This window comes from Dermacentor variabilis, chromosome 11, assembly GCF_050947875.1.
Source record: "Dermacentor variabilis isolate Ectoservices chromosome 11, ASM5094787v1, whole genome shotgun sequence".
Lineage (NCBI taxonomy): Eukaryota > Metazoa > Arthropoda > Arachnida > Ixodida > Ixodidae > Dermacentor > Dermacentor variabilis.
Window position 1 is genome coordinate 58,085,418 of NC_134578.1, and position 27,243 is coordinate 58,112,660.

At 43.0% G+C, this 27,243-nt stretch overlaps 1 protein-coding gene across 2 annotated transcripts; it reads left to right on the forward strand.

Moving 5' to 3' along the window:
- On the forward strand, positions 1-25,805 carry sotv (exostosin glycosyltransferase sotv). 2 transcript variants are annotated; one of them, XM_075675795.1, is made up of 11 exons: positions 1-97; positions 1,808-2,132; positions 6,564-6,761; positions 8,631-8,834; positions 10,171-10,363; positions 11,089-11,228; positions 12,209-12,434; positions 13,365-13,548; positions 17,073-17,239; positions 18,003-18,146; positions 19,187-25,805. In XM_075675795.1, the coding sequence occupies exons 2-11, from the start codon at positions 1,831-1,833 to the stop codon at positions 19,535-19,537; spliced, it is 2,109 nt and encodes a 702-aa protein (XP_075531910.1). In that variant the 5' UTR covers positions 1-97; positions 1,808-1,830; the 3' UTR covers positions 19,538-25,805. The 2 variants fall into 2 exon arrangements, with proteins under 2 accessions (XP_075531910.1, XP_075531911.1); XM_075675796.1 differs by lacking the exon at positions 1-97 and adding an exon at positions 480-609.
- The last annotated feature ends 1,438 nt before the right edge of the window (positions 25,806-27,243 follow it).

Sequence of the window (27,243 nt, forward strand, 5' to 3'; positions counted from 1 at the left end):
CATCAGTAAGTCGGCCATTTGAAGCAGCATCGCTCTGTCGCGGTACAAATCATGTAAGTTTGTGGCTGCTAAAATCGCCAGCCTTTGGTCGATGACGGTAAGTTCACACAGTTTTCATAAGGCACGTCTGGGTGAAAGGTGCGTGAAAGAACTATCTTTTAGCGAGGACCATCACGCGAGCTTTTCCTCTAAGCAAGATCAGAGCGGTCTTGGGCACGCCTGTCAGCACTGGGTGTGCGCACAAAACCGAAACTGCAATCCGCGTTGAACTTTTTTGCTGTCCGAGGCGCCATTAACGGTCTTTAAGTTGAAGAAATACGTGTTCCTAATCCGTTCCACAGATTGCGCAGTATGTACCGGCAACACGTGCGAGCACTTGTGTCCAGGTATACGTGATGCGTATCGTGCCACTAGATGTCAAACTTGATGGATGAAGGATCCGCTGTTGGGTCGCGTTGGGCGCCGCCGTCATCGCACGAATCCCTGGCGAGGCTTGCGGCCAAGTTCGCTAGCGCAGTTAGGTCATTCACTTCCGTACAGTCTTCGGAAGTACTGCCAACAGGCTGCAATAGAAGCCTTGGTTCGCGGTGCGTGGACTCGGGAGAGCTGGTAATTCATATTCAAACTTGTGCCCCTGTCCCTCATGTAACGCGCCTTCGCAAGTGTGAATGTTGCACTGCTAGCAGAGTGGTTTTTTTGCGCACATATTTCACACGGACAACTTCGAGCACGCTAGAGTCAGTTGCGATCGAACTCGATGCAGATCGAGCGCTGCCATGCGCTCATTTCCAGGCGCGTTTGATTGCGATTCTGATATAAACTCAATCACGTTTCGTCAGTTGCAGTTGAAATTTTCGAGCGTAATCAAGGGCTGCATTCGGCGCGTACGTACCTTGCTTTACATAGTTATAGATGAGCCGGCCGGCAAACGCAAAACAAAAGCTTTTCCCGCGGAATAATTAATGTTAAGTCGTAATGTTTAGCATTATGATTGTCTAATGTCGCGCGTGAAATTGCAAGTCCGTGCTTGCGATCGCCAGATCACGAATCTGACATTTCTATTCCGTCCTCCTTCTACAAGAAATTTGAGCTATCTTGCTAACTGTTTTCATATACATAACTTTTACTCAGTAAGAAGCACTTTTGTCAGCTACAGCTTCCGTTTTATTTAGAGGGGGGCAGATTTATTGGCATCCGGTATGTGACAGATCAAACAGGATCATGTTGAAGTACCACGTAGGCAGCGTTTCGAACAGGCTTTCGAATTTTTATGGAATCAAAAATGCTTGTATGATAAAGATATAAAACTGACACGTGTGACATGTGAAAATGACCAATTTTACCACATCCGGAGCCCCAGGTGAGCCCAGTGACCGTGTCGACACCATGATGACAGTAATCCTTAGCAGATTCTCGCTGTACTTGGATTCAAGGCAACATTGAGAGGAATGCCAAGGGCAATGCATTGTAGATTTTCCCAGTGAATTTTAGGGGAAAGTTGGGTGGTAGGGGGAAAGGGGTGCGTCTTGTCTGAAGCCCACTACTATTCTAAAATCTTTTTCATTCTCATCTTCTATGCTTTTGATCGCAAGGGCCAAGTAGGCCTAGTACAGACACAGCGTGCTTCTTACCACAGCTGCCCTTGAGCCCTCTAAGAACTGCTACTACTATCGACATGCTCTGCGGCATTGGTGGCATAGTGATACTCATTGTGAGAGAATTCTATTAGCTGCGATGATGAGTGAGTACAATAGCCAGCACCTTGCATTGTCCCCATGCATGTTTTTCGCCCTCTGCTCAATTACAGGGTCTTACGGCTGGCACGGAGCCATGAATAAAAACGCAAACCCACCCCGGAAGACCTGCACCGCAGTTTCAGCGGCCTGTTATGTCCTGACAGCCACTGCACTCGTCGGGTGCGCTTTGCTGCTGCTCACGCCTTTCGAGAGGCGGAAACGGGAGACCGAATTCATTCCGCGGTTTCTGGAATCGTCTCCTCGTGTTGTCGTACCATCGAGCAGCCCGTTGGCAGAGCCAAGAATTGAATCTTGCTCCTACTACACATGCTTTGACGTCTACAGGTGTGGCCACAGGCATGATCAGGCCACGGTGTACGTCTACCCGATATTCAAGTAAGTAGGCAGCAGGCAGCAAGATTGCTACGAGCTCGTGTTTGATCCTTGGCCACTGAGGCCATGTTCCAAGGGAGGCATAATGCAAAAAGAGGTTCGTGTGCTTAGGTTTAGGCACGCATTATAGAACCTCGGTTGGTCAAAGTCAATCCGGAACCCTTCACTGTGGCATGGCTCATAAGCCATTATGCAGTTACGGGATGGTAAATCCTGCAGTTTAGTTTTAGTTGACAAGATGTTACAAGGTTAAAAGGACACTAAAGGGAACCATCAACAGGAAGCTTTAGCTCGGGGCCATCTCTGATGCTGCCTATTCAAATACATGTAAAATGCAAAAATGCTTTTATGAGACAACCACTAGACTGACTCAAGTGAAGTTTGTTGCATGTGAAGAAAGTTAAGTTCTGGTGACTGTAGGGAACATAATTTTGGTTTAGGGCTTTCAATTTCTTACATTTTCTGAAAAATGAGTAAGCCGAAATGAAAATAAAAGCTTGGTCTACAAATTGTACCTATCATAAACTGATAGTATCATCATTCTTACAAACTGCATCTGTTAGAGCATCTAAAGCAGAAAAATTTGATATATAAATTTAAATCTTGCATGAATTTGTTGCAGTGCCTACAAGGGGTTTTGCAAAAGTCCTGCTCCCAAGTTAATGATGTGCATTACAAAGCGGTGTATGATAAAGTGATTTTGTCCACTTTGTATATACTATTAGGTGTAGTTTACAGAATTGTGATAACATTTTTTTTTGTTTTTTGCCGGGTTATGGTGTTTTAAGCTTGATAGTTTCGGTTCTCATGATCTTGCAATTTTCAAGAATCTTTATCAACAAATTTATGGCCTGAATCAAAATTCCACCTCTTGCAGCCACCAGATTTTAACTTTTATTCTCTTAAATGCAATGCACCTCGTCAAAGTGGATGCAGCCATTGCCAAGAAAAAAAACCGATTTCTCCGCTGCCATGTGTTCAGACAGGAGCCCGGAGCTAAACCTACCCCTTAATTCAAGCTGTGTTACAGAATTACACTTTCAAAATGGAAATTAGCCCACTTTTATTTTGAGCCAAAGCTTGGTGAGCTAGGAAAGGCACAAAAGCGAAAGACTGCTGGCGGCCAGGCCTGAGTTCCCACACCAATGCGCTGTGACATCATGGATTTTCGCATTCTCTCGTTGGGCCTAGTTAACTTATTTTTAGCGAAACGTCACACTGCATTATAAGCAAGCCAAAAACTGCACGGCAAGTTTCGGCAACCTGTTTCGTGCTAGAATGGTGGGAATACGAGAATACACTTTGACGTCCATGACGTCGTGATGACTTGCAGGCAGGCACCGAGGTTTTGGTGTGCATTTAGAAAAAAAAAAAGAAAAGAAGAGGGGAGTTTCAAGTTGATTTTCTCCATTAGTCAGTATTTTGCTGCCAAACTGGTGAAGATGAGGTTTTGGGAAAAAATAATTTACCAGTGTAAACTGATATAGCGTTGCTTTGTGGTGTCCCGTCAATGTATCACAAGTCGCTCGGCTGGTAGAATTGTCAGCAGCCATATTTATCTGCACTTCCAAACAGGAAATTATAATAAAAATTCGGGAACTTGTAGCAGAAAAGTTCAAGCTTCTTAGAAAGTACAGACAATAATGGGCAAATGTTAATCATCTGCAGCATTTGAGAAATTGCCATGAAGTTCTAAAGTGATACTCAAAAAGCAAGAAGAAGGCTAAAGTGATTGACTGTATTTCCAAAATATCTGTAGTGTCACTTTGTGGAGAACAGACTTTTCATGAAAGAGTAATTAATGTTGCCACTGGGAAAGTACAGAACTAGCTGGCAGGGAAGTCGCCAAGTTTTCCTATTAAGAGAAGTTCCTGAACAGAATTAGAAAAAAAAAATTAAGCTGTAGGTCAAATTCGCCCAAGTATAGTATTTTTGTTGCTGTGTTACCATACTAGCACATATCATAAAAAGTTGCAAGGCTGTTGCTTTGCTTACAATGCTTTTATTGTACAACAACCTTGCCAAATGTGTTTCATATTTTATTTCCCTTTTTTCCGCAGCCGTATCCATGTAAGCATAAACATTTAGTCAACGTTCTTTTTTTTTTCTTTTCCTACCGCTCAATTTTGTATCGTGATTTATATGATGTTTACATTCGCAACCAATTAATTTTTTCGTAATTATGATGACTAGCCTGATGTCACCTAAACATTCATGCTGCAGGTCCAGCATTCTTTCTGCAAAATTTGCGCCATGTTTCCAAGAAGATATATATATATTTGGAAAGCCTCGAAAACTCTTGGTCATAATTCCTAACTGAAGGGGTTAAGCAAGCACCAACTACCCCAACAATGTGCCTTTGTTTTGTGCAGCAACATTAGAATATTGCAGCTTACCAGCTGAGATAACCCAGCAGCTGTGACGTGGCGCTGCTAAGCTCGAGGTCGCGGGTTCGCTTCCATTCGTGGCAGCCGCATTCCAATGAGGGTGGAATGCAAGAATGCTCGAGTGCCAGGCATTGGATGCCTGTCAAAGGATCCTGAGCGTTCAAAGTTAATCCGAAGCGCCACTCTATGGCATGCCTCATAATCAGATTGTGGCTTTGGCACGTAAAACCCCAGAGTTAAAACTTCTTAATGTTAATTTTCGTTTTGCAGCCTGTAGCTTTATTTCCTCAGTGCTTGCACCATGGTCCCTGAACTTGTCTCCTGGATCAACCCTTTCAGTGAATGAGGGCACACTCTTCAAACGTCTTTCTCCTTGCGCTGTCGTGCTGACAGAAGCGCATATTTATGGCATAATTTGTTAAAGTTAAGATCATGCTCCAGGGCATTAGTCGGAGTTGATTTTGCTGCAAATAACTAAAGTGACTATTTGGTTAAAAGGAAGCCTTAGCTCAGGCCCAATTCTAATGCCGCCTATTGAAATATGTGTAAAATGCAAAAGCGCTTTTCTACGTTAACCACTGGGCCGATTTTAATTACATTTGTTGCATTTGCAAGAGAAAGTTAAATTCTAGTGAATGTTGGAAGCAGAATTTCGATTTAGGGCCTGAATTTTGAAGAAGAATTTTCAGAAATTGGTAAGTTTAAAAAAGAATAGAAGCACTATGTTTACAAATTCGTGGTTCTGCACGTAGAACAGATATTGCAGTTCTGTAAACTGCATCCATTAGAGCATTCAAAGCATACAAATTTGATATGTCAGTTCTTGTCTTAAGTGAATTTGTTACATTGTCTACAAGGGTTTTGCAAATGTCCTACTCACATATTAGTGATAAATTTGAGAGTCATATGTGATACATCAATTTTGTATGCTTTAGATGTACTGTTAGATTGAATTTACAGAATTGGTATGTCATTTTTCACTGCTGAGTTAGAGTTGTAAATTTGATAGTATCATTTTTCTGAAAATTCAAATTTTTTAAACAGTTTTTATTACAACACTGACGGCCTAAATCGGAAATTCGCTACCAACAGTCACTAGATTGCAACATATTCTTTTAAATGCAACAAACCTCATCAAATTTGGTGTAGTGGTTGCAGAGAAAGACCATTTCTCCTTTGTTGAGAGGAAGCTCTTAAGCGGCATGATTAAATCACGTTTCTACAATAGCAAAGCGGCCACTCTTAGAGACAAGGCTTGGTTAGCCAGGAAAGGCACAACAAATAAAGAAATGAGTGACACCATCTCGAGTTTCTACGTCAGCTCTCTGCAACGCCATGGATTTTGACAGCATCTGCTACTTCTGGTTATGCCGGTCTCTTCTAATTTATGTCCTGCTATGTTCTTTTACATCCCTATTATTGTAACTTTCCTCTTCTCTATTCCTTTGCCGAATGCCTTTTTTTTCCATGGCAGTGGGACAGTTCAGGCCATGTTTGAAATGCGATTGAAGCGCACGTAAGACAGGGACACAAATAAGAAGGTAAACAGGATGGTGCTTGGCCCTGTCTACCTCCCCTTCCTATTTGTGTCCCCGTCTTATGTGCGCTTCAATCAGATTTCAAACATGAACGTCAACCAACTAGCCCAGCTTATTGGGTAGTTCAGGTGTCCACTGGAAAAATGAAACAGTTGAAATGCTTGCAACCCCCTCCTTGTGTTCTTTCGAATACAATAAATTACTACTTACTACTGCTGGTTAGTTGCTTATTGAAAAAGAAAGGTAACATTGCATTTCACGAGAACCAGAGACTCGGCCTTGCAAATTTTGAGAAATTTTCATGTTCTGAAACTTCCAAAGTACAAGACAACACTGTTACATGAAGCTGGCATTCCAGCAGAAATTCAAGATTACTTTCTTCCAGGAACAATAAACCTTCTTTTGCCAAATGAGTGAAATTGAGAGTTTTGACCGGACATTTTGTTACTCTTCAGTTTTACTTTAAATACGACTTGTTCGTTGATGTCATAATTGCTGTTGTTTTGCAGCTTCGTTGATGAACACGGGAAAGAACTGACTCACCATGCCTCCCGAGAATTCATGGCACTCTTGGAAGCTGTCCAGCAGTCCAGATTCTACACCTCTGATCCTTCCAAGGCCTGCCTCTTCATTCCTTCACTGGACCTACTGAATCAAGATAGCCTCAACCTGAATGCAATTTCACAGATATTGAACTCTCTGCCACAGTAAGGTTTCTTTTGTTTTATTGACTTATGTTTCTTTTTTATTATATGCCTTTGCTTATAAACTGTTTTTTTTTTTTTGCAATTGTTACCTGGAGGTAAATCTGGGGCGGCACCACCATCTATGCGAGTTTCCTAGTGAGCGCTGTGCCGCCATGAGAATGCCGGTATGTGTGCGAGCTGGGATTTGTCTCGAACGTGACTTGGCCTAAACCGCGGTCACGGCTGTGCCAGATGAAGGTTTCGTAAAAGAATATCTTCACAAAAAGTTTTCATTTACACGTACTACATCTTTTAATAGAGGTTACTCACCTACAGTGCACAAGCAAGTGAGAATAAACAAAAGCAAACGACAAACTGTCACGCTCTGAGTCTTGGCTTTGTCAACTTCCCAACTCTAGTGGAACTCTAGTGGTCCACCATTACATGTTACGTTTCATGGAATTGTACATTCAAGCTTAAGTCCATATGGTTAAATAAAACATGTGTTTGTGTAATACAGTCAGCTTCTGTTAATTCGATCCTGATGAGACCGCCAAAATTGATTGTGTTACTGGCAGGTAGAAGTAAACAAAGCGCAGAAGAAACAGCAGTAATACACACTGCTGATTCATTCGACAGTGTTTGCCTGGTTCTAACACGTGCCTGTATCAAACATATGCCTGCGTTGTGTGTGTACAAAGTAGAAATCTAACATTGAGATAGCATTAACACTTCTAAATAAAGTAGCAATCTAACACACACTTGATTTTTTAGCTAGAAAAAATGGACAAAGGTCTAATATGTGTTGCATAGTGGATGGCCAGGTTCCTAAATTCAGCTTCACCTCACTATTTTAAAGTCAGCTTCACTGCATTTGTGTTATGCGGCAAAGAACGCAAACATTGCGAACAAGCTTTTTCGTTTTTTTGTTTTAATCATATGCTTCCCCGCTTTGCCTAAAGGCACTATAGCAGGGGGGGTTACAAGCTTAAAAAAAAAACATTTTCATTCACACTCCATAGTTTAACCTTATTTGAGAAAAAAAAAAAAAAGGTCCCACATTAGAATCGGCTAAATACCGTAATCAGACATTGTGACCAACCATTATTGCTTGAAAATCTTCCTGCACATGCCCGAAATGGGCATTTTCGATGGATGTTCAACACGTTCAATGTCCCCGAAGCTCTGCCGAGACAGATGTCGCCAGTAAAGGGGTTGGGTTGCAATGGGGTCACCATAGAGGTCAGGTTGCCTGGTCATGTTCAAATTATCCGGCAAAGACTAATTTTACGATTGAAATAACGAAGGCTTGGGCCCTTAGAAATGGATGGTCACCAGCATGGTGTTAAATATACGGATCTCTATGGGGATGTCAAGGGGAATTGCACTTGCTTCGCTATATCCATTATTTCGTTATATCCTGTCACGTTACAAAGAGGTTCACATATATAAGCTATGCGTTAAGTTTGGTGAGCTTGAATCAGAATTTTAAGGTATCAAACACGCCGTAGCATACATGATACGAGAGCTCGCTAGTGCAGTCTCGACCGTGGTAGGCGCATTTGGATGGGGGCAAAATGTAAGAAACCGTTGTCTACTTAGATTCGGGTACAAGTCAAAGAACCCCAAGTGGTCAAAATTAATCGGTAGCTCCCGCCCTACGGCGTGCCTCGTAATCAGATTGTGGTTTTGGCACGGGGAACTGGGGAGGTCCCTCCCCAGCCTCTGACTATGGGACCTCCTAGAGTTACTTTTTCTATAAAACATTTCAATCGCATCAATAAGCTGAAACTGAAATCCCAGAATGTGTGATACGTTTGACATTACACAGTTACGGGGAGGAACATACTCGTTGAAAGTCTCCACGTCCGATTTTACTTTCTCATTCAGCTGGGACAATGGCACCAACCACCTGCTCTTCAACATGCTGCCCGGAATGTTGCCGAGCTACGAGACGTCGCTCGAAGTCAACACTGCTCAAGCTATGGTGGCGGGCGGCGGCTTCGATTCGTGGACCTTCCGCAGGTCCCACGACATCAGCATTCCAGTCTTCAATCCAGCCATGTATCACCTCGACCCATCGCTTGCGAGAAGGTACTAGGAAATACTTTCTCGTGGATGTGGCATTTGAAGCCGAAATTTCTCATCGATGCATGGTGAAGTGGCATATTTGTCAGCATCATCGTCATTGTCATCAGCCTACCATATTTACTCGTGTAAGGCTTGCACTCTTCCTACACCTTTCTTTACAGGATGTGGGCTTTACACGAAGCAGGATTGGGGCTACTCACTGGAGCTTCCAACTGCACTTAGACTGCTATGCAGAATAACGCAACCGGTAGTGGCTGATTATGAACACGTTTATTTGGTTGTCCTTTCCTGGCTGTTTTATGAGCTTAACTCATGAGCAATCTCCCAAAGTTGGTCGTCTTCAGTGCCTTCCATTAGATTCGCATCAATACAAAGCTCTTAGCGACAGTCTCAAACGAAACTGAAAACCATGCGTTCAAAAGCCACATGCTCAATGCTTGCAGCAGCGCCCTCTTGATGCACAGAAAGGTATGATACAGCTAAACCTGCTAAGCAATGCACCTCAACGCAGCCAACACATGGATGCTGGATCCATGTCACGTGATCACGATCCGACAGGATATGGCAACCATGACAGTGCCATCATTGGCGAAACTGTAACTGGTGCTAATAGTGGGCTGTGGGAATTGACCAGCATGTGTGCACAGCCTCTGAGATTGCAAACGGCACGCCAGTGCAGTCTCGGAGGCCATGCACGTGGGTATGCCTCTGACGCCTAGCAAAACTTTTTATTCCTATGTAAAGGTCAAGGTTTACACGAGGGGGGACCTAACACGAGTAAATGTGGTATTTTCTATCCACTGTAGGATGAAGAAATAGATGTGTTAGAAAAAGTTAGGCTTGCAGACACGGACTCGGGAGGAGGGAGATGGACGGTGTTACCATTTGCATTGTCCGTTTTCCTCTTGTGTCTGTGTCTCGCATGCCTTACTTTTTCTAACATAAACCCTAGCCAGCTAGCTTTACTTTGCCTTTCTAAGCAGCAATTACTGCTTCCTTGCGCCAGCTGAATCAATCCTATGTTTGCAAATTTCTTAATATCTGATCCCATCGCCCGCTCTGCTTTGTCAGCACACCTAGCTGCATTGGTACACAGTGTCAGCAAATTTTGCTCTGGGTCACATCACGATAATGTTGACTATAATGTTTCAGCACCAGTTCTGGTACCCACTTAAAATATATAATATAAACACTTCCCAACCTTACTACTTGCATGCGAGAAGCATATGATAGAGCTTCCACAACTCGATAAACGTGTGCCACTACTTAATGTTTTATAAAAGTAACGTCACACAGTCCTTTAACATTTCTCACCCCTTGTTTCCTTCTCCGCAAATAGGTCAGACCGGCCGTGGTTGCTGATATCGGCCCAGCCGGGCATTCATTTCGAATTCCGCTCTGTGACGGCGTCGTTGGCCAAGACGCACCACGATGTGTTGAATCTCACCAGCTGTGGACGTGCCTTGGGTGGCAACAGCCACAGTTTGCGTTGCCACGGCAACAGACACTACAAATATCCAGACATCCTGACGGTGAGCCTTTTCTTATGACTCCTGCTGAACAAAGTCATGGATGAGGTTTGTCGGTCATTTCAGTGCAAAATATGGGCACAGCTTATCGGCCACGGTGGCTTAGTGATTATGGCATTTTGCTGCTAAACAGAAGTTTGTAGGTTTGATTCCCAACTGCAGCGGCTGCATTCTGATGGGGCAACGCTCAAAGACCATACCACATCAAGGAAAATCAAAATGACTCAATGTCAACATGAAGAGTACATTTATACAAAACAGAAAAAAAAATGTGACACTATTGAGGTCAAATTTACTTAGTATAGTAAATAATGATAGGTTCTTTCTATCCTAGCCACAATTGAAACTTCACTTGAGTGTGTCAAAAACACTTTTATGAGTTTTGTTATATGCCTTTGTTTTATTGAATAAGCATTTGTTCATTACATGCTGATATTGGTGAGAAACATCTTAGATTTACTTATTTGTGTTCCCCCTTTTTTTTGTGTGACGAGGTTTTACTGTATTAGTGGCTGTTGCGCAAATTCTGATTTCCACCACTAGCACTATAAAGCTTGGATAGTGCAAATTATCATTGTGTCTCGAATCTCCTGTTGTTAATAGTCTGAAATAGTCTTTGGAAATGTACAAGGTCTATTGCAATGCGCAAACTGTGTGTTAGAAAAGGGTCTCCCCAGGCCTGTACTGGAACAAAGACTGGAGAGAAATTTTCCATTTCTCAATCGCAGGAGGGCAAATTCTGCCTGGTCATTCGAGCGGCCAGGCTCGGCCAGATGGCGCTCTCCGATTCGCTCTCTGCCGGCTGCATTCCTGTCGTGGTCGCGGATGAGTACGTGATGCCTTTCTCGGAGGTGCTCGACTGGAAAAGGCAGGTCTCTTTCCTTGCTCGGTAAAAGCTAGAAGAAGCGTGCAGCTCAGGCACTTGGATTCTGAAGAGTATTTTCTTGTCTTCTCGGTGTGTTCTTCATTTTACAAAAGACGAAGCCTTGTTTGTTGAATCGGACAAGTTTTTCAATGGTGGGCGGTGGTTGGACTGTGGAGAGGAGGCGTGGGTGTGGTGGAGCATGCCTGCCACCTATTGACGAATTTATTGTAAAGTGCCCGATTTTCTAGAGCTTTCTTACGATTGTCTCATACGGGATACGTGAAATTTCGCAAGCTCGCTTTCCCACACATCTCGTTTGACTCGCACAGGATGGCAAAAGCTGCCCTTGAAGTGGAACTAAGGCAGGAGTGCACAAGCTAGTGGCGCTATCCTTGCCACCATCTCTGTTTTTTACTGCATCCTCACTGTTTCCAAGCACACTGCCTGCTCAGTAATGCCACGTGCGGGAAAGTTCACCATATTGTGTAAGGCAACCTGATAGTGTACGAGAACTTCCAGCATTTCGGACAGCTCCGTAGACACCAATTATTTTTGATATTAAATCCAAAGAATATTAAATCAACTTGTTTGCATTTATTTCTTATCTATAAAACAAGGATGTGTATTCTTTAATGAAGTAGCAATTCCTTCTTTTTTTTTGGCCATCCGCAACCAAAACTTTGCTTCTGCACATAAGTAACACTACTTTCAGTTTTGCGTCTAGCTTCCTGTGCTCAAATCAGCATTTTCAGGTACTGAACTTGGCGTATATTAACTGATACATTGAGTTTCGGGGGTTAAATGGTGCGGAAAACCTCTGAACTAAACCCATGTTGCTAAACTTTCATCATGACCATAGTTTTGTGAACAACACCCACAAACCCATCTCGGTGCATTACACAATATGTTAAGAAATTGTTAGCATTCCACTGTCATCTCCAGTATCATATTCTTTTTTTAATTATCCTGTCCACTTCCTGCAGGGCTGCTGTACGAATTCGCGAAGATGAACTGGAAGATGTTGTTAGCATTCTGAAGGACTTCTCTGAGGCCAGGATTTCGGAGATGAGGTCCCAGGTTTTGCTGTTTTGGGAGCGCTACTTCAGCAGCATGGAACGGATCGCCATGACGACGCTGGAGATCATCAATGACCGCCTGTTCCCACATGTTGCCAAGGGTTACGAAGATTGGAATGACTTGCCACCTGGGGTACGATATCGGTTCTTCTGCTCGGCTTCAGTGATTTTTTTAGTTAAAGAACATCTGAAATTCAGTTTAAGTAGTGATGATAATGACAACCGCAGTTTACTTAAGAGAGACATGGCTTGTGAATTTATTGGTGAGTAAATTTTGGTGAAACTTAGCATTGTGTACTGATGAGCTGAACTCATATAAGCTTATATTTTTCATACATCACATTGCTCGCTTTTTTTGTCATAATCCTGACTGTGCCGATTTCCCAATTTTACAAGAGTTGACATATCTGGTTCTGCAACAGATACTATTGTAATTCTTAAAGATAAACTATTGTAGAGTGCACTTTGATTAGCATGTTTGATTATTTTCACGACCTAAAGGTTTTGAAGTTGATCAGTTTTCTTAATTGCCAAAGAGATTTACTAGAATTTCTGAACTCGTTTTTCTTTATTGCACATTTCATAAATGCTTAATCATTCTGGTGTGCCAGTATGTTATATGTGTACTGTTCATACTTTGGTAAACAAGTCATCATCAGAGTACCAACATTAAATTCGTGATGCCTTAAAAACTACACATTGTTCTAGGAAACTAGATTTGTATTTTCAATTCTTCAGAAAATGGTATTTACAAATTCAGAAGCTTTAAGAGTAGGATGTCTATTTATTTATTTTATTTTATTTGTACATACTGGCAATCCTATAAGAATGTTGCAGTAAGGGCAAAAAAAATTCAGGCATGATAAAATAAGACCAGTAAAGTGTCATACAGCACCATCTCGAGTAGAAGTGTAGTACTAGTGGGTTAAAAAGGCAGTACTAGTCTAAAGAATACGTAATTGCCAGACAAGAAATACGATAAGGCAGTGTTCAGTAGCCATCAAACTCGAGAATAAAATTACCGACGCCTTTGAACAAACTTATTCGAGCCCACAAATTACAGCTTGTGCCGCCAGCCCCTTTCGCGATTCCGTTTGTGGCCCCACGGAGTCGTGGCTTCACTGCCGTGGTCCTCACCTACGACCGGGTCAACAGCCTCTTCAAGGTCGTCCAGCAGCTGACCCAAGTGCCCAGCCTGGTCAAGGTCGTCGTGGTCTGGAACAATCAACGGAAATCGCCACCGCCCGGTGAGAGCTGCTGATTCCGCTTTGCCCATGCTCTGACCCGTTAGTGGCACGCTCTTCTCGACTGCGTGCAGTCTTCGTTAAAAGTTTGACATGCAGCTCAGTTTTCGGTGGCCTGGTTGCTTTGTGTTTTGCTGCCGAGCTCGAGGTTGTGGGTTTGACTCCCAGCCATTTTGGCCGCATTCCGGTGGGGGTATAGTGCGAAGGTCACCGTGCTTCAGCAATTCCTCTGTCTCTGGACTATTTTGCTTTCCTTTCTTTTTTTTTTTTCAATCTGCACTGTGTTCGCGCAGCATTTCAGCTCTTGTGATATAGTGGATATCTTTTTTTTTAACATTAACATAATATTTAAAAATCGCACAATCCACAGTTAAACTGGCTACTGGGTGTGTGCATGCCGAGAAAAGAAAAAAAAAGATGGGAAATCCTTCAAAAGAAAGCAAACGGGAGCAGCCACACCCACCCGCTCGCCGCACACCTTTGCCACACACGCCCATGCTGATGTCAGCACACAGAGGAGTAGGAGGCGGGAGAACGGCATGTGAGGCTGGCAATGTGTACGGTGATGCGGCGAAGGCATGCCATGCAGAGTGTGCGGCCGCTCGCATTTTTAATCGGTTCTCAAGGATTTCGCATTCTTTCTCCTTTTGGCTCAAGCACCCAGTAGCCAGATTTGCCAGTTGCCAGTAGCCAGTTGCAAGTTATAAACGACAGTGCAACATGGGAGCATTGTAGTAAGCGGCTTTGTTTTGCCGTAGAACACACACAAGTTGACGGTACATCATCTACTCATTGTTACATCCAACATGTCGTTATAACCGGTTATCAGTATAAGTGGGTTCGACTGTAATGCCACCCACTCCTGCCTAAGGCCTGGTAGTCACTCTGTCAGTAGTAAACAAACAAATCAGTCAGTCAATCAATAAAATTTACTGTGACAGCAGCAGGCTCTCTCTCACAGTAGGCACGTCCCCCTTCTCAGGAACCATACTTGTGAAATGTGCACAGCATTTGCCTTCATCAGCTACGTTATTTATCTACTGTGGCCTCCAAGATACACGCACACTTGCCGCCACTCCGAGAGTAATGGCGGCGCCTAAATCTCCACACATATGACCAAGTGCGAACGCCGCACAACAGCTCAGTTGATTAAGCTCAAGTTCCAGTGGTGGCGGTGGATAAAATTTTGTATTTCTTGGTCAAGATGGGGTCCGACAATGACACCACAATGGAAAGGACAAGCGGATGGACGCAGTAGGCTGAGTTTCAAGTTTTTAACTGCTGTCACGCTAAACGGCCAATCCCAAGATGAGCAATTAGGTGAACTTGGTCTAGTAGATCCTCTTCACAGTTTGCAAGTGCACTTCTCTGCATTGCACCTTTGCCCAACTAATTGCAGCGCTAGTCGTCCTTCGAGTGAAGACAAAGTGCTAGCTTTACATGCTGCAGCTTGCCTCTTGCACATGCTCTCATCAAGAGAGCCTCATCTACATTTTTTTATGTTGTAATACACGCAAACTGTGCTAGCATGCGCTGTTTGCAAAAGCGACTATGCCGCCATTAGTTTGGCAAACTATCCTGCAGGAAAGCTAGTTTTCCAGTTACGTAAAAGGGTCTATTGCCCGCAACAACAGTTTTCAAGGTTGTGTAAAGAAAAAAGTTACCGACGATTACGTTACTTCCTAATGCGAAATTTGAACGCAGCAAATAAGCTGTTTCACCTTTTCGATAGATTGAGGCAAAGAAATCGAGCAACACATGTATGCGCTATCACAGAATTTTTTTTTTATATTTCCCGTACTCCTGGATCATCTCGACGGCGGCGACGGTAAGCTTCTGCTTCGGCGGCACGCACCTCTGGATTCTGACGGCGACGGCGCTGGGCCTCTGCTCTGGCAGCTCGTTTAGCAGCAGCAGCAGCAGCAGCAGACGGAGGACTTCCATCGGTCGTCTCGCTCATGGCTCAGAAAGAACTGGCAGATAATTTCGCAGTGGCGAACGGCAGCGGCAATTTCGGCTCGGGCGGTGCACATATACAGATCTGCCGCCACCGATCTGGCTCTCTGATTGCCACCGCACAGGGCGAACGGCAGCGGCAATTTCGGCTCGGGCGGTGCACATATACAGATCCGCCGCCACCGATCTGGCTCTCTGATTGCCACCGCACAGGGGTTGCATTGGAGGAGGAGCGAAGAAAGGAATTAAGTTCGAGCCGGCGCTTTGACAACCGGAGACTCGCAGGAAGAGGGGGGAGGGGGGAGGCGTGTACACCCAGCGGCAAACGATGGGGGCAGAAGCGCGCACAGCAAGCGGACAACACGATAAAGGGAGGAGGGAAGAGATAGCAGCGACTGACTGATGCCGCTGACGCCGATAGTGAGTCAACCCCAGCTGCGGAGTTGGTTTCAGGGACAACGCCGCCGATGCCGACACAAACAATATGATACCCTCGCTTCCGCAGCGCTAAGAACCAGGTCTAGCCGTGGGAAGGTGGTCACGTATTCGTCGACGTGCCGGGGCCTACGTGAAATAACCGGCGCGTCGGCAACTGAAGAGCACCCTATCCGCCACACAAGAACAGGGGGGGGGGGGACCCTTTCCTCCTCTTTCTGCGTGGCGGCGACGGTGTTCTATGCAGTCACGTTATCTTGACTCTCTAGCGGCGTCAGCGGCATCCAGCGGTATCAGTCGGTCGCTGCTAGCGCTGGGGGGATGAAAGGGGGGCGGAGCTGGTTACGAGGCCGACGACAACGCCGACGACGACGCGAAACCCAGGAACGGACGCCAAAGAGCTGCGCTCTAAAAAATGGCATCACATTGCAGTGAGTGCATAGATGATGTTGAACGCAACCTGGGTTGAATTTTTTCATGGGAGTTTGACTGCGGTGGACATCAGTTATGTTAGTTGAGTATGCTTGCTGTACATGTATGAGGAATTGGGGAATGAGATCCTGAATTAGCTTTTGAAAATTCAAAGCAGCTGTGTGATCAGACTAAGGTGAACATCTGGACTTGTGCTTACTAGGGAGGCTCGATTAGCAAAAGTTTCTAAACGAATATTAGTATTCTGGATAATTTGGCATTGAATGTTGAGTGGAATAGTACTGTGTACATATTTCCTTAAAAGTGAGAGGGAAAGCACTACACTCATTGTGACCGTATCAAAATGCACTGAAAAGTATTTTGCCTAAAGTGACATAAAAGCAAGAAACATTCTGATCAGGTAACTGCAAGATAACATGGAAAAAAACGTGTGCTGCTTCATGCAATATCACCAAAACCAGTACCTCTCAGTACTGGCTCAGTATCTTTAGTAGTGATGGATTAACAAGACACATTTGAAGTGGCTTTGCAGCTTTTAGCAACCATTAGCAAATTTTGAATATGAATTTCTTTAATAAAAATATGACGCAAATAACAGACTATTAGATTCATGTCTGAAATTTCCAGTTTTCTAACACCCCTAATGTTCACGTCTGTGAATGAACACATTGTCTCTTCTCTCTCTGTGATGTTCTGTGATGCAGCGTCTGCCTGGCCAAAACTGAGCAAGCCACTGAAGGTGATAAGGACAAAGGCCAATAAGCTGAGCAACCGCTTCTACCCGTACAAGGACATTGAGACAGAAGCTGTGCTCGCCATCGATGACGACATCCTGATGCTCACCTCAGATGAACTGGAATTCGGATTTGAGGTCTAGTTTTTTTTTTTATCCTATAGTTCTATCTGTGCCATAGACCGAAGAAACTTTGCAAGGAACGTGGACCATAACATAAAGAAAAACACATGCAATGGGTCAGAATACGTGCTTTTTTTTTCTTGTCTTGATCTGTGACCTTTTAGCACTGTTTCATCGTTTTGCAACATGAGCCAGCAAACCCCTTGTTTGTGTTTGTGTGTGTGTTTGTTTGTTTGGACATGTGTGTGTTTGTGTGCATACCTGCGCTTATTCTCGTGTTCAGATACTTAAGCACAGGAAGGCCAAACTCAATTCCACATCAAAGAAAATTATAACAGCCTAATATTTTTTATTTCTGGCCATGGAGAGTACATTAATATAAAAACACAATGAAATGTTAATTGAGTTATGGATTAATTAAAAATGATTAGTAATATTCTTATCAGTTAAAAATTAGTTTTCTGGAATAACCCGACTGAAATTTCGCTCCAGTATGTCAAAAGCATTACTATGGCTTGGCATCAAGATTCCCTGGCTTAAATCGGCATTTTGAGATATCAAAATGCAAAACAAGAACTTCAATAAGTGGTGTCCAAATACCACGCCACAACCTCAAATCCCGCGTTCTAATCTTGGAAGCTGTGCTTTGCCATATCACGGGTGCTGGAAGTTTCTCATCCATGGGATGCGCCTGCGGCTGATGTTCAAATCACATGTAACTGTCCCGAGCTTGCATTAAACTTGCATGTGTTCTTTCTCCCCTACGCTAAACCAACAGGTCTGGAGGGAGTTCCCAGACCGAATAGTTGGTTTCCCGTCTCGAGTTCATCTATGGGACAACACCTCTTCCCTCTGGAAATACGAGTCAGAGTGGACAAACGACATTTCCATGGTGCTTACTGGTGCAGCATTTTACCACAAGGTAAACATAGTTTTGTTTCATTTGCCATTCCACGGAGTTTTAACGACAGATGCATTCATTCTCAAGTGATGCCTTATGAATAGATAAAGGTGCACAAAAAGATCAGTGCTAAATTAGCCTGCTAAAGTATTTTTTCGAAACCATTATTCACTTTCATATTTGGTGAGAAAAGGTTGATTACATGGATTGAACATGGAGGTCTAGTATTTCCCTTTCTTTAAAATTTTAAACGCAAGCTTTTGTTTCAGTACATCACTGTGGCGTCGTGGATTTTTGCTTATCTTCGCAGATTCTTTCTGTTTTATTTTGTTGTGTTTTTGGTAGTGCTGCCTGTTTAGGTCGTTTTTGTGGCATAAAAGTTCTAAAGAACTGTGAGGTCGACTGTTTGCTTCATTTAGAATGCAATGTAATGCTCGTCTGTCAGTGATCAGTTGTCTAGTTTTGGACAGATGCTGTAAAAATCTGTGGCATCATGAAGGTCATGAAGGTCTGTTGCAGGAAATGCAGGCTGATGGCACTACTTGTCTTTCTCGTTTGCATCTTTTCTGGCTTACGAAGGCTTGGCTCACGTTAAGATTTATGTTTCTAGGAGTACTCCGTAAGTGTGATTTACCAATGCACTTTTGATTCATACTCCTCATTAATGTCGCTTTAAACGTACAACCATGACTCACTATTTGCAGAACCCTAAATTTAAATACGTGCCTACAGGTGATTTGTAGCCAATATTTTGACACAATTATGACTGCGAGTTTAGACATTTATATTATTCATGTATAGTAAGCCTTACCAACGACATTTAAAAGTGAAAGTACTGCACATTATTGTAAATCTAACGACAAGCCACAGCCATGACCACATGTCATACATGTCAATCTGAAGGAACGAATCTAATGGCAGGTTTGTTTTGTGAAGACGACCATGTTACAGTTAAGAATTTTGAATGATTGTGCTGACTTTCTTGTCTGTACTCTTGCCTTCCTTTTTCTTCGATACGCACTCCGATTGCCATTTTATAAACATGGTGAAAAACCCCGCAGCACTACAGCCACGAGTACTTCGACCGGCTTCCAGCCGACATCCGGCACTGGGTCGATGACCGGATGAACTGCGAAGACATCGCCATGAACTTTCTCGTCGCCAACATCACGGGCAAGGCTCCGATCAAGGTCGCCCCCCGCAAGAAGTTCAAGTGCCCGGAGTGTGCCAGGCTCGACAACCTCTCCAACGACCTTCAGCACATGGCAGCCCGCTCGGAGTGCGTCAACATCTTCACGAAGGCCTTTGGCGGGATGCCGTTGAAGACTGTAGAGTTTAGGGCTGATCCCGTGCTCTTCAAGGACAACTTCCCCGAGAAGCTGAAAAGGTTCTCCAACTTGGGCAGCCTATAAGGCAATGTGTGATGCCACTCTTACAAAAATTTGTTTGGACCGTCTGTCGAGTGTCTATAGACACATTTCAGCGGAGTCTATAGCGTTTAGGGCTGATCCTGTGGGCTTCGAAGACAATTTTTTTTAGAAGCAGACTACAGCCAGACCTTATTGTAGCGAAGTCATACGAAAAGGCCTTTGTTATGCCAGATATTATATCAGATTACATCCCAATGTTGGCAAGACACATTTCAGATATACTTTGTTATATACGACAATTTGTTTTATCCTTGTTCGTTATATCGAGGTTCAACTGTGTAGGGCAATGTTCAGTGCCACTCCCTCACAGAAATGTTTGGACGGTCTGCAGAAAACTAACTTTTTCTGCTAAGTCTATGGACTGACTATATATAATAGCCTATATACTTCTGGCCTTGTAGTTTGTTTTTCTGAATATTGTCAATAGGCTTTCAATGCAGAACTCCATGGACTATCAGCAGGCCAAAGGAAACACACCTTGTGAAAACTTTTATCTATACAAACATCATAGATATTGCTCATAGGAAAGTGTTATAAGTGCATGCGGAGGCATGACAGTCTACGGAAAAGTGGCAGCATACATGTATATATATATATATATATATATATATATATATATATATATATATATATATATATATATATAGCCCATGCAATAAACAAACGGAATACTTGCCCAGAGGCGCGTCAAACATGAAAGCATAGCCGAACAATCAATGGTCTTCATAACAAATAATTTAGCTCTTTAACCCTTTACGACTATGATAGCCGTCTGGCAATGACGACACGCCTGTAGGTAGCCTACAGACTGTCCAAATTCACTTTTGTAAGAGTAGGCTTGTGATTTATGGGGGAAAAGCTTACCTGTGACTGAACTCGCCCTCCCGGAGGCTGCCAGCTGTGGACCGGCACATTGCAGGTGCATGGAAAACCACTACACTGGACATCATGAGGCACCATCTGTCACAGGATCCACGAAAGCGACGACTTAGGGGCTGTTGTACCCTGCAGTGCGGTTCGCCGAGATGAAACTGTTCAACTGGAGATTGGATTTCCTCCGACGGCATGCGTGTCTCGTGTGGATTCACAGAGCATTGTAATGTACCAACACGTCAGAAGGATTTCAACAGGTGAAAGGAGTTTCACAAAAAAAAAAAAGGAAAATTTGCCCTCTCTTATGTGGTAGTGGACTACTTCGAGGAAAAATTAGCTTGCTTACTTGAACAGCAAACGTTGCAGTTGAGGTGGAATTTGCCTATGGGTATGTGTGACAATTTGGTGTGTTACAACTGTTCGGTTCTGAGGTATAGGCGACGACAGAACTTCACAGAACAGCTTCTGGCTCCAACACATAATGCAAAGCTGTGGCATCTGAAGTGAAAAGCTACTAAATAGCTTGTTAAACTGTCTACATTATGATGTAGTGATTCCAGATGGACAGCTGCTGTTGGGCAGAATTAATATGTGCAAGAGCAAAGCGATAACCAAGAAATCCAGCTCTGTTCTTTGAACAGCAAACTTTGTAGTCAAGGTAAAGTTTGCCTGGGAATCGAACGCAGCTTATACTGCTTCCAGTTATTGCTTAATTTGGTGTCACATTGCAACCACACCTAGCTAATTCCGATGGTGAAGCGGCCTATCCAGTCTGGCTGTGATCTCGACCTTGATAGCTAGAACGGTGTACATTTCTCCTCACCTGCAAAGTTTGTTTGCTGTTTAAGGAACTGAATTGCATTCAGCAGCACTTGGTTCTTCATTCGAGAAAAACGTAGCTCAACACAGAGGCACGAAAGATGACTAGTTTTATTTCGCAGCTCACAACTAGTTTATTTCGAAGTACGAGGCAACATGTAGTGGCAGGACAAGCATGTGCTTACCTAATAGTAGCCGGTTATCCAACAACGATATCGTGATTCGTCGGCAAAAAAAAAAAATGAATTTGATAAGACAGTAGCCAATGCAGGCATATCACCGATACAAGCAACGCTTTGTCTCTTTATGTGATGTGCTTCGAGCAACTTGTTGGCTGTCATATCTTTGCATCTACCCAGTCCTGGTTCACACAGACATGCATGTGCTGCCAGATAGGCGCCATCCTTGTTTTTAAGAGGACATTGGTGCTCCTATGCATGATCCATCTTGAGCCTGGACTTGTGTCTGCCTCTATTAAGCTACGTTTTTCTGCAGCTGCTTTCTTTTGCAGTAACCTGCTACAGTTAATTGGTAAGCTAGTTTTTCTAAAATGGGTGGCGTCACATGGCACACTGCCTAAAGTATTATGCTTCACGGCTTGTGCAAGAGGTGTTATCTACCTGTACAGCGTCATCTATTTCAGTGTGTAAGACTATGGGAATTTGTAGGAATTCCATCCCTGATTGAACTGGACAGCTGTAAAACCTTGAAAGCAATCATAGTTAAAAAAAGACTGTCATTCCTGTGATAACCACCTGATGCCAGTTATCACTTTTAGCTTTGTGGATTTGTGTGCATGGGTGTCATAATGCATACATTAATTTTGTTCTGTTCTGTGGAACAGTAGTTGTCTTAACCGGTGAACAAGGCTTGGGGCAGCTCCTGGTGCATTGAACTCACTGGGCCAGTTCTAGCCTTCTTTTGTGTAGACATTTGAGTGGAAAGAAAAAAATGTTTGGCAGCTTCTGCATGTCGGACAGATGAAATCTGCTGGCTTTAGATGGCCATAAGCGAAAAGGCATTAGCCGCCCCAGTGAGAAAACCAGAAAAGCAGCAATATTTTTTGTTGACTTGGCAGCTTTATGATCAAGTGCAAATGCCCCTGCGTTCAGTGGTTCACAGGTTTTGTGCGGGCTTCTGCGAGATTGAAGTGGGCAGTATACTTAAAAAATCTTTTGCTGGTTCTTAAGTGTCATTTGTTACGACAGTTCATTCACTGCGCTTTACTTATCTTGCCTGATACAGCGAAATACCACTTGAATACATGATGAAATGATGCAGGAGTGAAAGTATTTTTTAAGCTTTATTGACTGATGTGCAGATGACGCTGTTTGAGTGTTTCAGCCAGCTGAATCTGGCATAGGTTTGATGTTAGTTTAGTAGGAGATGTGAAAATGGATGTTTGGTCATGGTTTAGCAGCATACATTTTAAAACAGTATTGCAGTATTCATTGTGTGACTCAGTATAAGAAAAGTGATTTACTTGACCATCAGTTCAGCTTTGCTTGACTTCTAAGCGCTTTGTTGTAGCCATCGCTGTCACTAGTAAGTGCTTGTTTTGTAGCTGGCACTTTGTATTGTCTTTACAATTTCATTATCAGCTTACTATTTGCTGCACTTATTGTCACTACTTACTGCATCAATGCTGTCCTCTGAATCGGCTAGTGTGTTATGTCGGTGCAGGAATTAACGTGATTCCGACAGTTCAGCGCATTTTTTGTGGTGCATCAGCCAGACCCATAGGGCTTCATGCCAAACTGAAAGTCATTTCAGTGCTTTATCTTTTGCGCCGTTCAAGTCGTTGGCAGCAGAGCGGTGTATCATGCTAAGACTGCACGCCTGGCAACTTGTCAATGCTTCTGGATGAGGAAAAAAAAAAAGTTGTGCAGGTCATTTTCGGCAGCTTTTGGACGTGTTGCTGACCTGCTTTTGTCATGTGCTTTGGGAAGCCTTGCACATCTTAGCCTTTAGTTATCTTTTGTGAAACAAATTTTGTTCAGAAGTGTTTAGTTTGTATTTGAAGAGAGGAGGTGCTCCATAGCCACCCCTGCGAGCTTACTTCACAGATGCTCTGCAGTTAATCTGGATGAGTTCTCTCCTTCAATCTTCTCCAGACTCTCAGATTTTACTGTATTATTCAGTGCTGGTTACTGCCGAACGGAAAGGCAACGTTTCTTCCACAGATGTTGGTCATTGCAATCGGTGTGAACAACGCAGGCAGGTAGTGTCATGTTGCCTTTCATAAGAAAGACTAAGATGCGATTCCTGAGCTAACACACAAAACGTGCAAGCTCTGTAGGTGGACTGCGTGTTCAAAAGTGGTACGTGTCTCATTTCTATACTGAGTACTCATTCTGCTACCAAGGCTAATCCTTCTTAGCTTACTATCTCTTTCGTGCTTAGAACTATATTTCGTTATTTCTAAGTGATCTCTGCCACTCGTTTTCTTTTTCAACCGTGAAACTCACACAAATTCTCATTAGCTTCATAATTGTGTATGTTGGTTACGCTTACGAGACACGTGCATCACAATTCCCAGCTGTGAGAGTCAATTAGTCGCAGCCATCTTGTCACAGCATATCATGATGAAGCAAATGAGTTATTTTCTTCTAAGATGAGCTAATTAGGTACCGTAGCAGGTGTAGCAGACATAAGGTAATCTTCACTTTTACACTGAAATACATATCTTTGAACGAATTACAATTTTCCAACGTGAACAAATGAGGCTATTTTTTAAAGAAAGCATGGTGAACTCATGGGTTACCTGAAAACACTTGCTTATGCTACTAATAAGTGTGCCATTAATTATGTGTGTTCAAAAGAAAGCATTCCATAACACTTTGAGAACTCCATGGTGGTGAACTTCTATGCTGTTCTATCTTATCTCAAACGACTTTGATTACTGTCTTAAATGTTGTCATTCTTGTAGGGACGTCATATTGCCTGCAATGAAAAACCTCTGAACACTCGCAAAATACCTTTTCTTCACAGCTTTCTGTGCCCGAAACACATTTTGTGCTCTAGAAAATAGTGAACATAATCAGAATGTTATGCTTTCTGCGCCAAAATGTTAATTTTGAATCTGAAGCTCACTAGAGTCAAGCAATGTCATTTGTTCTTCCTTGAGAGAGGCACCAAATGGAAATATTAAGTCGAGCGAGATTGAAAGCTTAGGCTTTTGTAATAATGAATTCATCATTCATAGTGAGGAAATAACAAAAATTGAAAATTAGAGTGGTGCCACCTATTTTAGAGTATGGTACTTCTCATGTGATGTCAGCAACAAAGTGTATGTTGGCAACAAAATCATATATTGGCACCCAAAAAACAGTGATAGACTCATAGACGAGTAAACTATTGATCTAACTCGACTTAATAGTTTCCTTTGGTGCCTCTTTAACTAGTGTACTATCAGCCTTTTAGAAACATCTTTATTTCAAGATGTAATGTGCAATACATACTTAAGAAAATCGTTGGCTGAATGTTGCAGGCATTTCTTGAAGTGAACATTTTTTCAGCTCTACACTGTGTTCCTTTCTTCATGCATTCCATATTGTGGAACAAATTTTTTTCCTCCTCTACCTTGCATTTTTATTACTAGTAATACATTTTTATAGATCTGTTATACTATAGCTACTCAATTTCACTGCTTGTTGGTTGGCTTGTTTGTGAAGCAGATATTTTCTCTATCATAGTAAGTCGAACCACGTTATACACAACACAAGGACATGTTCATTATATCAAACATTCATTATGAGCTTACATGCATTTCGTTACCAAAAAAAAAAGTCGCAATTGGGTCTATGCGAAACAAAACGTAGGCAGGATGCCTGTGACAGGCTGATCTCAATGGCGAGTCAGTTTGCTGTACATGAGCAACGATAAATTACGAATGCCTTATGTGCACTTGTCGAGCAACCGTGTGACCTATATGATCACACGGGATCGGCAATTTGGCTTGCTGTCTACGGACCAGCCAAGCCAAGCTGCTGGCCAAGACATGCATGGGCATCCAGAACATTACGTTTTAAGTTGGGCTCAGTACTTGACATTTTTTCCACCAGAATACATGTCTTGAGCTGCAAGTGAGCAAATATTTGCCTCGGTGTAACCGATATTGTTTCCAATCACGCATTTTCGTTACAGCAGTCGAATACTCGTGGATCTAAAGCATGGCCCGCTAAGTTTTAGATTTTCTTCATTATATCAGGTCATTCGTGCTGTCCGTGTTCACTATAACGAGGTTCGGCTGTATCCCTTCTGTGTACTGCGTGTCATCTCGTTACCAGTCGCTGAGACTGCTCACGTGTATGAATGATGACAAAATGATGTCGCGAGTGTTAGCGTAGGTGTTGTTTTAGGAAACTTGCCCCACCGACACATATCACTGGTGCGTATGTAATGCTACTTCTCAGTGCTGTGCAATACGGTTGTTATAAAGAATGGCATCAACAAGATGGTGCTTCCGGATTGTCAACAGGCTTTGTGCACAAAGCAACCAAAGAAAGTGCTATGAAGTTGTTAACATGTTCACAAATAAAAACAGAGCATTCTTGTTTTTGAGTGTCCTTGTCTCTCTTTGTGCACTTAGAGATTAAGATTTTGCCCATTAAACTGGACAGTTTATGTCCACATCACAGGAATAAAGGTGTCGGGTAATTTCCAAGAGCCGAATATACTTCCTTAAAAACTTTTGGTCAGAATTCTGCCAGTGGAGTGAAAACTATATCGTGTGCATATATGAATGACAAAAAGCAAAAAGGACAAAAAGACAGGCAAAAATAAATATATTTTTTATGAAGCTTTCAGCAGCCTAGAGAAGTCTCGTAAGTTGCCAACAACTCAAGGCATTAGAGCCAGCATGTGATTCTTTGTACTTCTTAATTCACAATTACAGTAGTGTGATGTTATAGCCACAAATAATCTGGAAACCAATTCTGTGCCACCCAAGACGAGGGACCTGCGTTAGGCAGCAGGCTCCCACCACAACGCAGTGTCATAATTTCAGCGTGATACAATGCACCGACGTTTGTGAAATACTATCAGGAGAGCTATGTTAATCCCCTGCACCAAGTCAACAAATTATGTAACTGAAGTGCTAGTACTAATATTTATGATTTTTTCATATTTTTCCTCATGTCAGATATTTGTTGTGAAGCATTGATTCCTACAAGAATCACCAGACCGAATGAGTTAAATGGACATTAAAGGGGCCCCGAACAGTTTTTTTGAACATTGTAAGAAAACGTTGCCGATCTGTAGAAGAGGCGCCTGCGAACATCTGAGCCAAGTATTGTTGCACAGCATGCAGCAGGGAATTTACAAACTTGTGCCAAAAACGGCGAAACATCGCTTGGTCTTGCTTTTGCGATGTCATCGCAACAAAGCCCACCAACATCTGCTCGCTGATTTCGTGATGGCGAGAACATTCTCGGTAATACTGTTGCTATTTCTTTAGGTAAGTTAAACATACATCTGCAATCTCCAGAAGACAGAACTTATAATTTTATCTTTGCATTGCCGGTCTACACGCAACACTTGTGCGCAGCTGCGTAGCATAGATGCTGCGGCTGCTACAGGGTGACACGATGAGCCCCCTTGCCCCTGTGTAGCTTCCAGCTTGCTAGTGGTGATGAAAAGAGAGAGAAAGGTGCTTATCGGTGCGATAACTACACCTAACAGCATAAAATGCTCTTAAATGCAGGTGAGTCAGCTGTAGAAGCTGTACAGAGTTGTAAAGGTACCTCACTTCAGGAGGTTGCAAAAGTGCGATTTTCGCCAAACTCTATATAAAATCAAGACAACCTGGAACTGGTGCTCCTATTATGCGTAAGTGCCTTAAATTTTTCTTCAATGCTCACCTAAAAAAAAAAGACATTACCATTCTCATAGAGGGCATCTCAGCGAGCACTTTCCAAATATTTTAAAGGTGGCGTGTGGCAGTAGCTCAATATTAAATCATGAGGTGGTGTACTCGAAGTGGCAGATGCTACTTG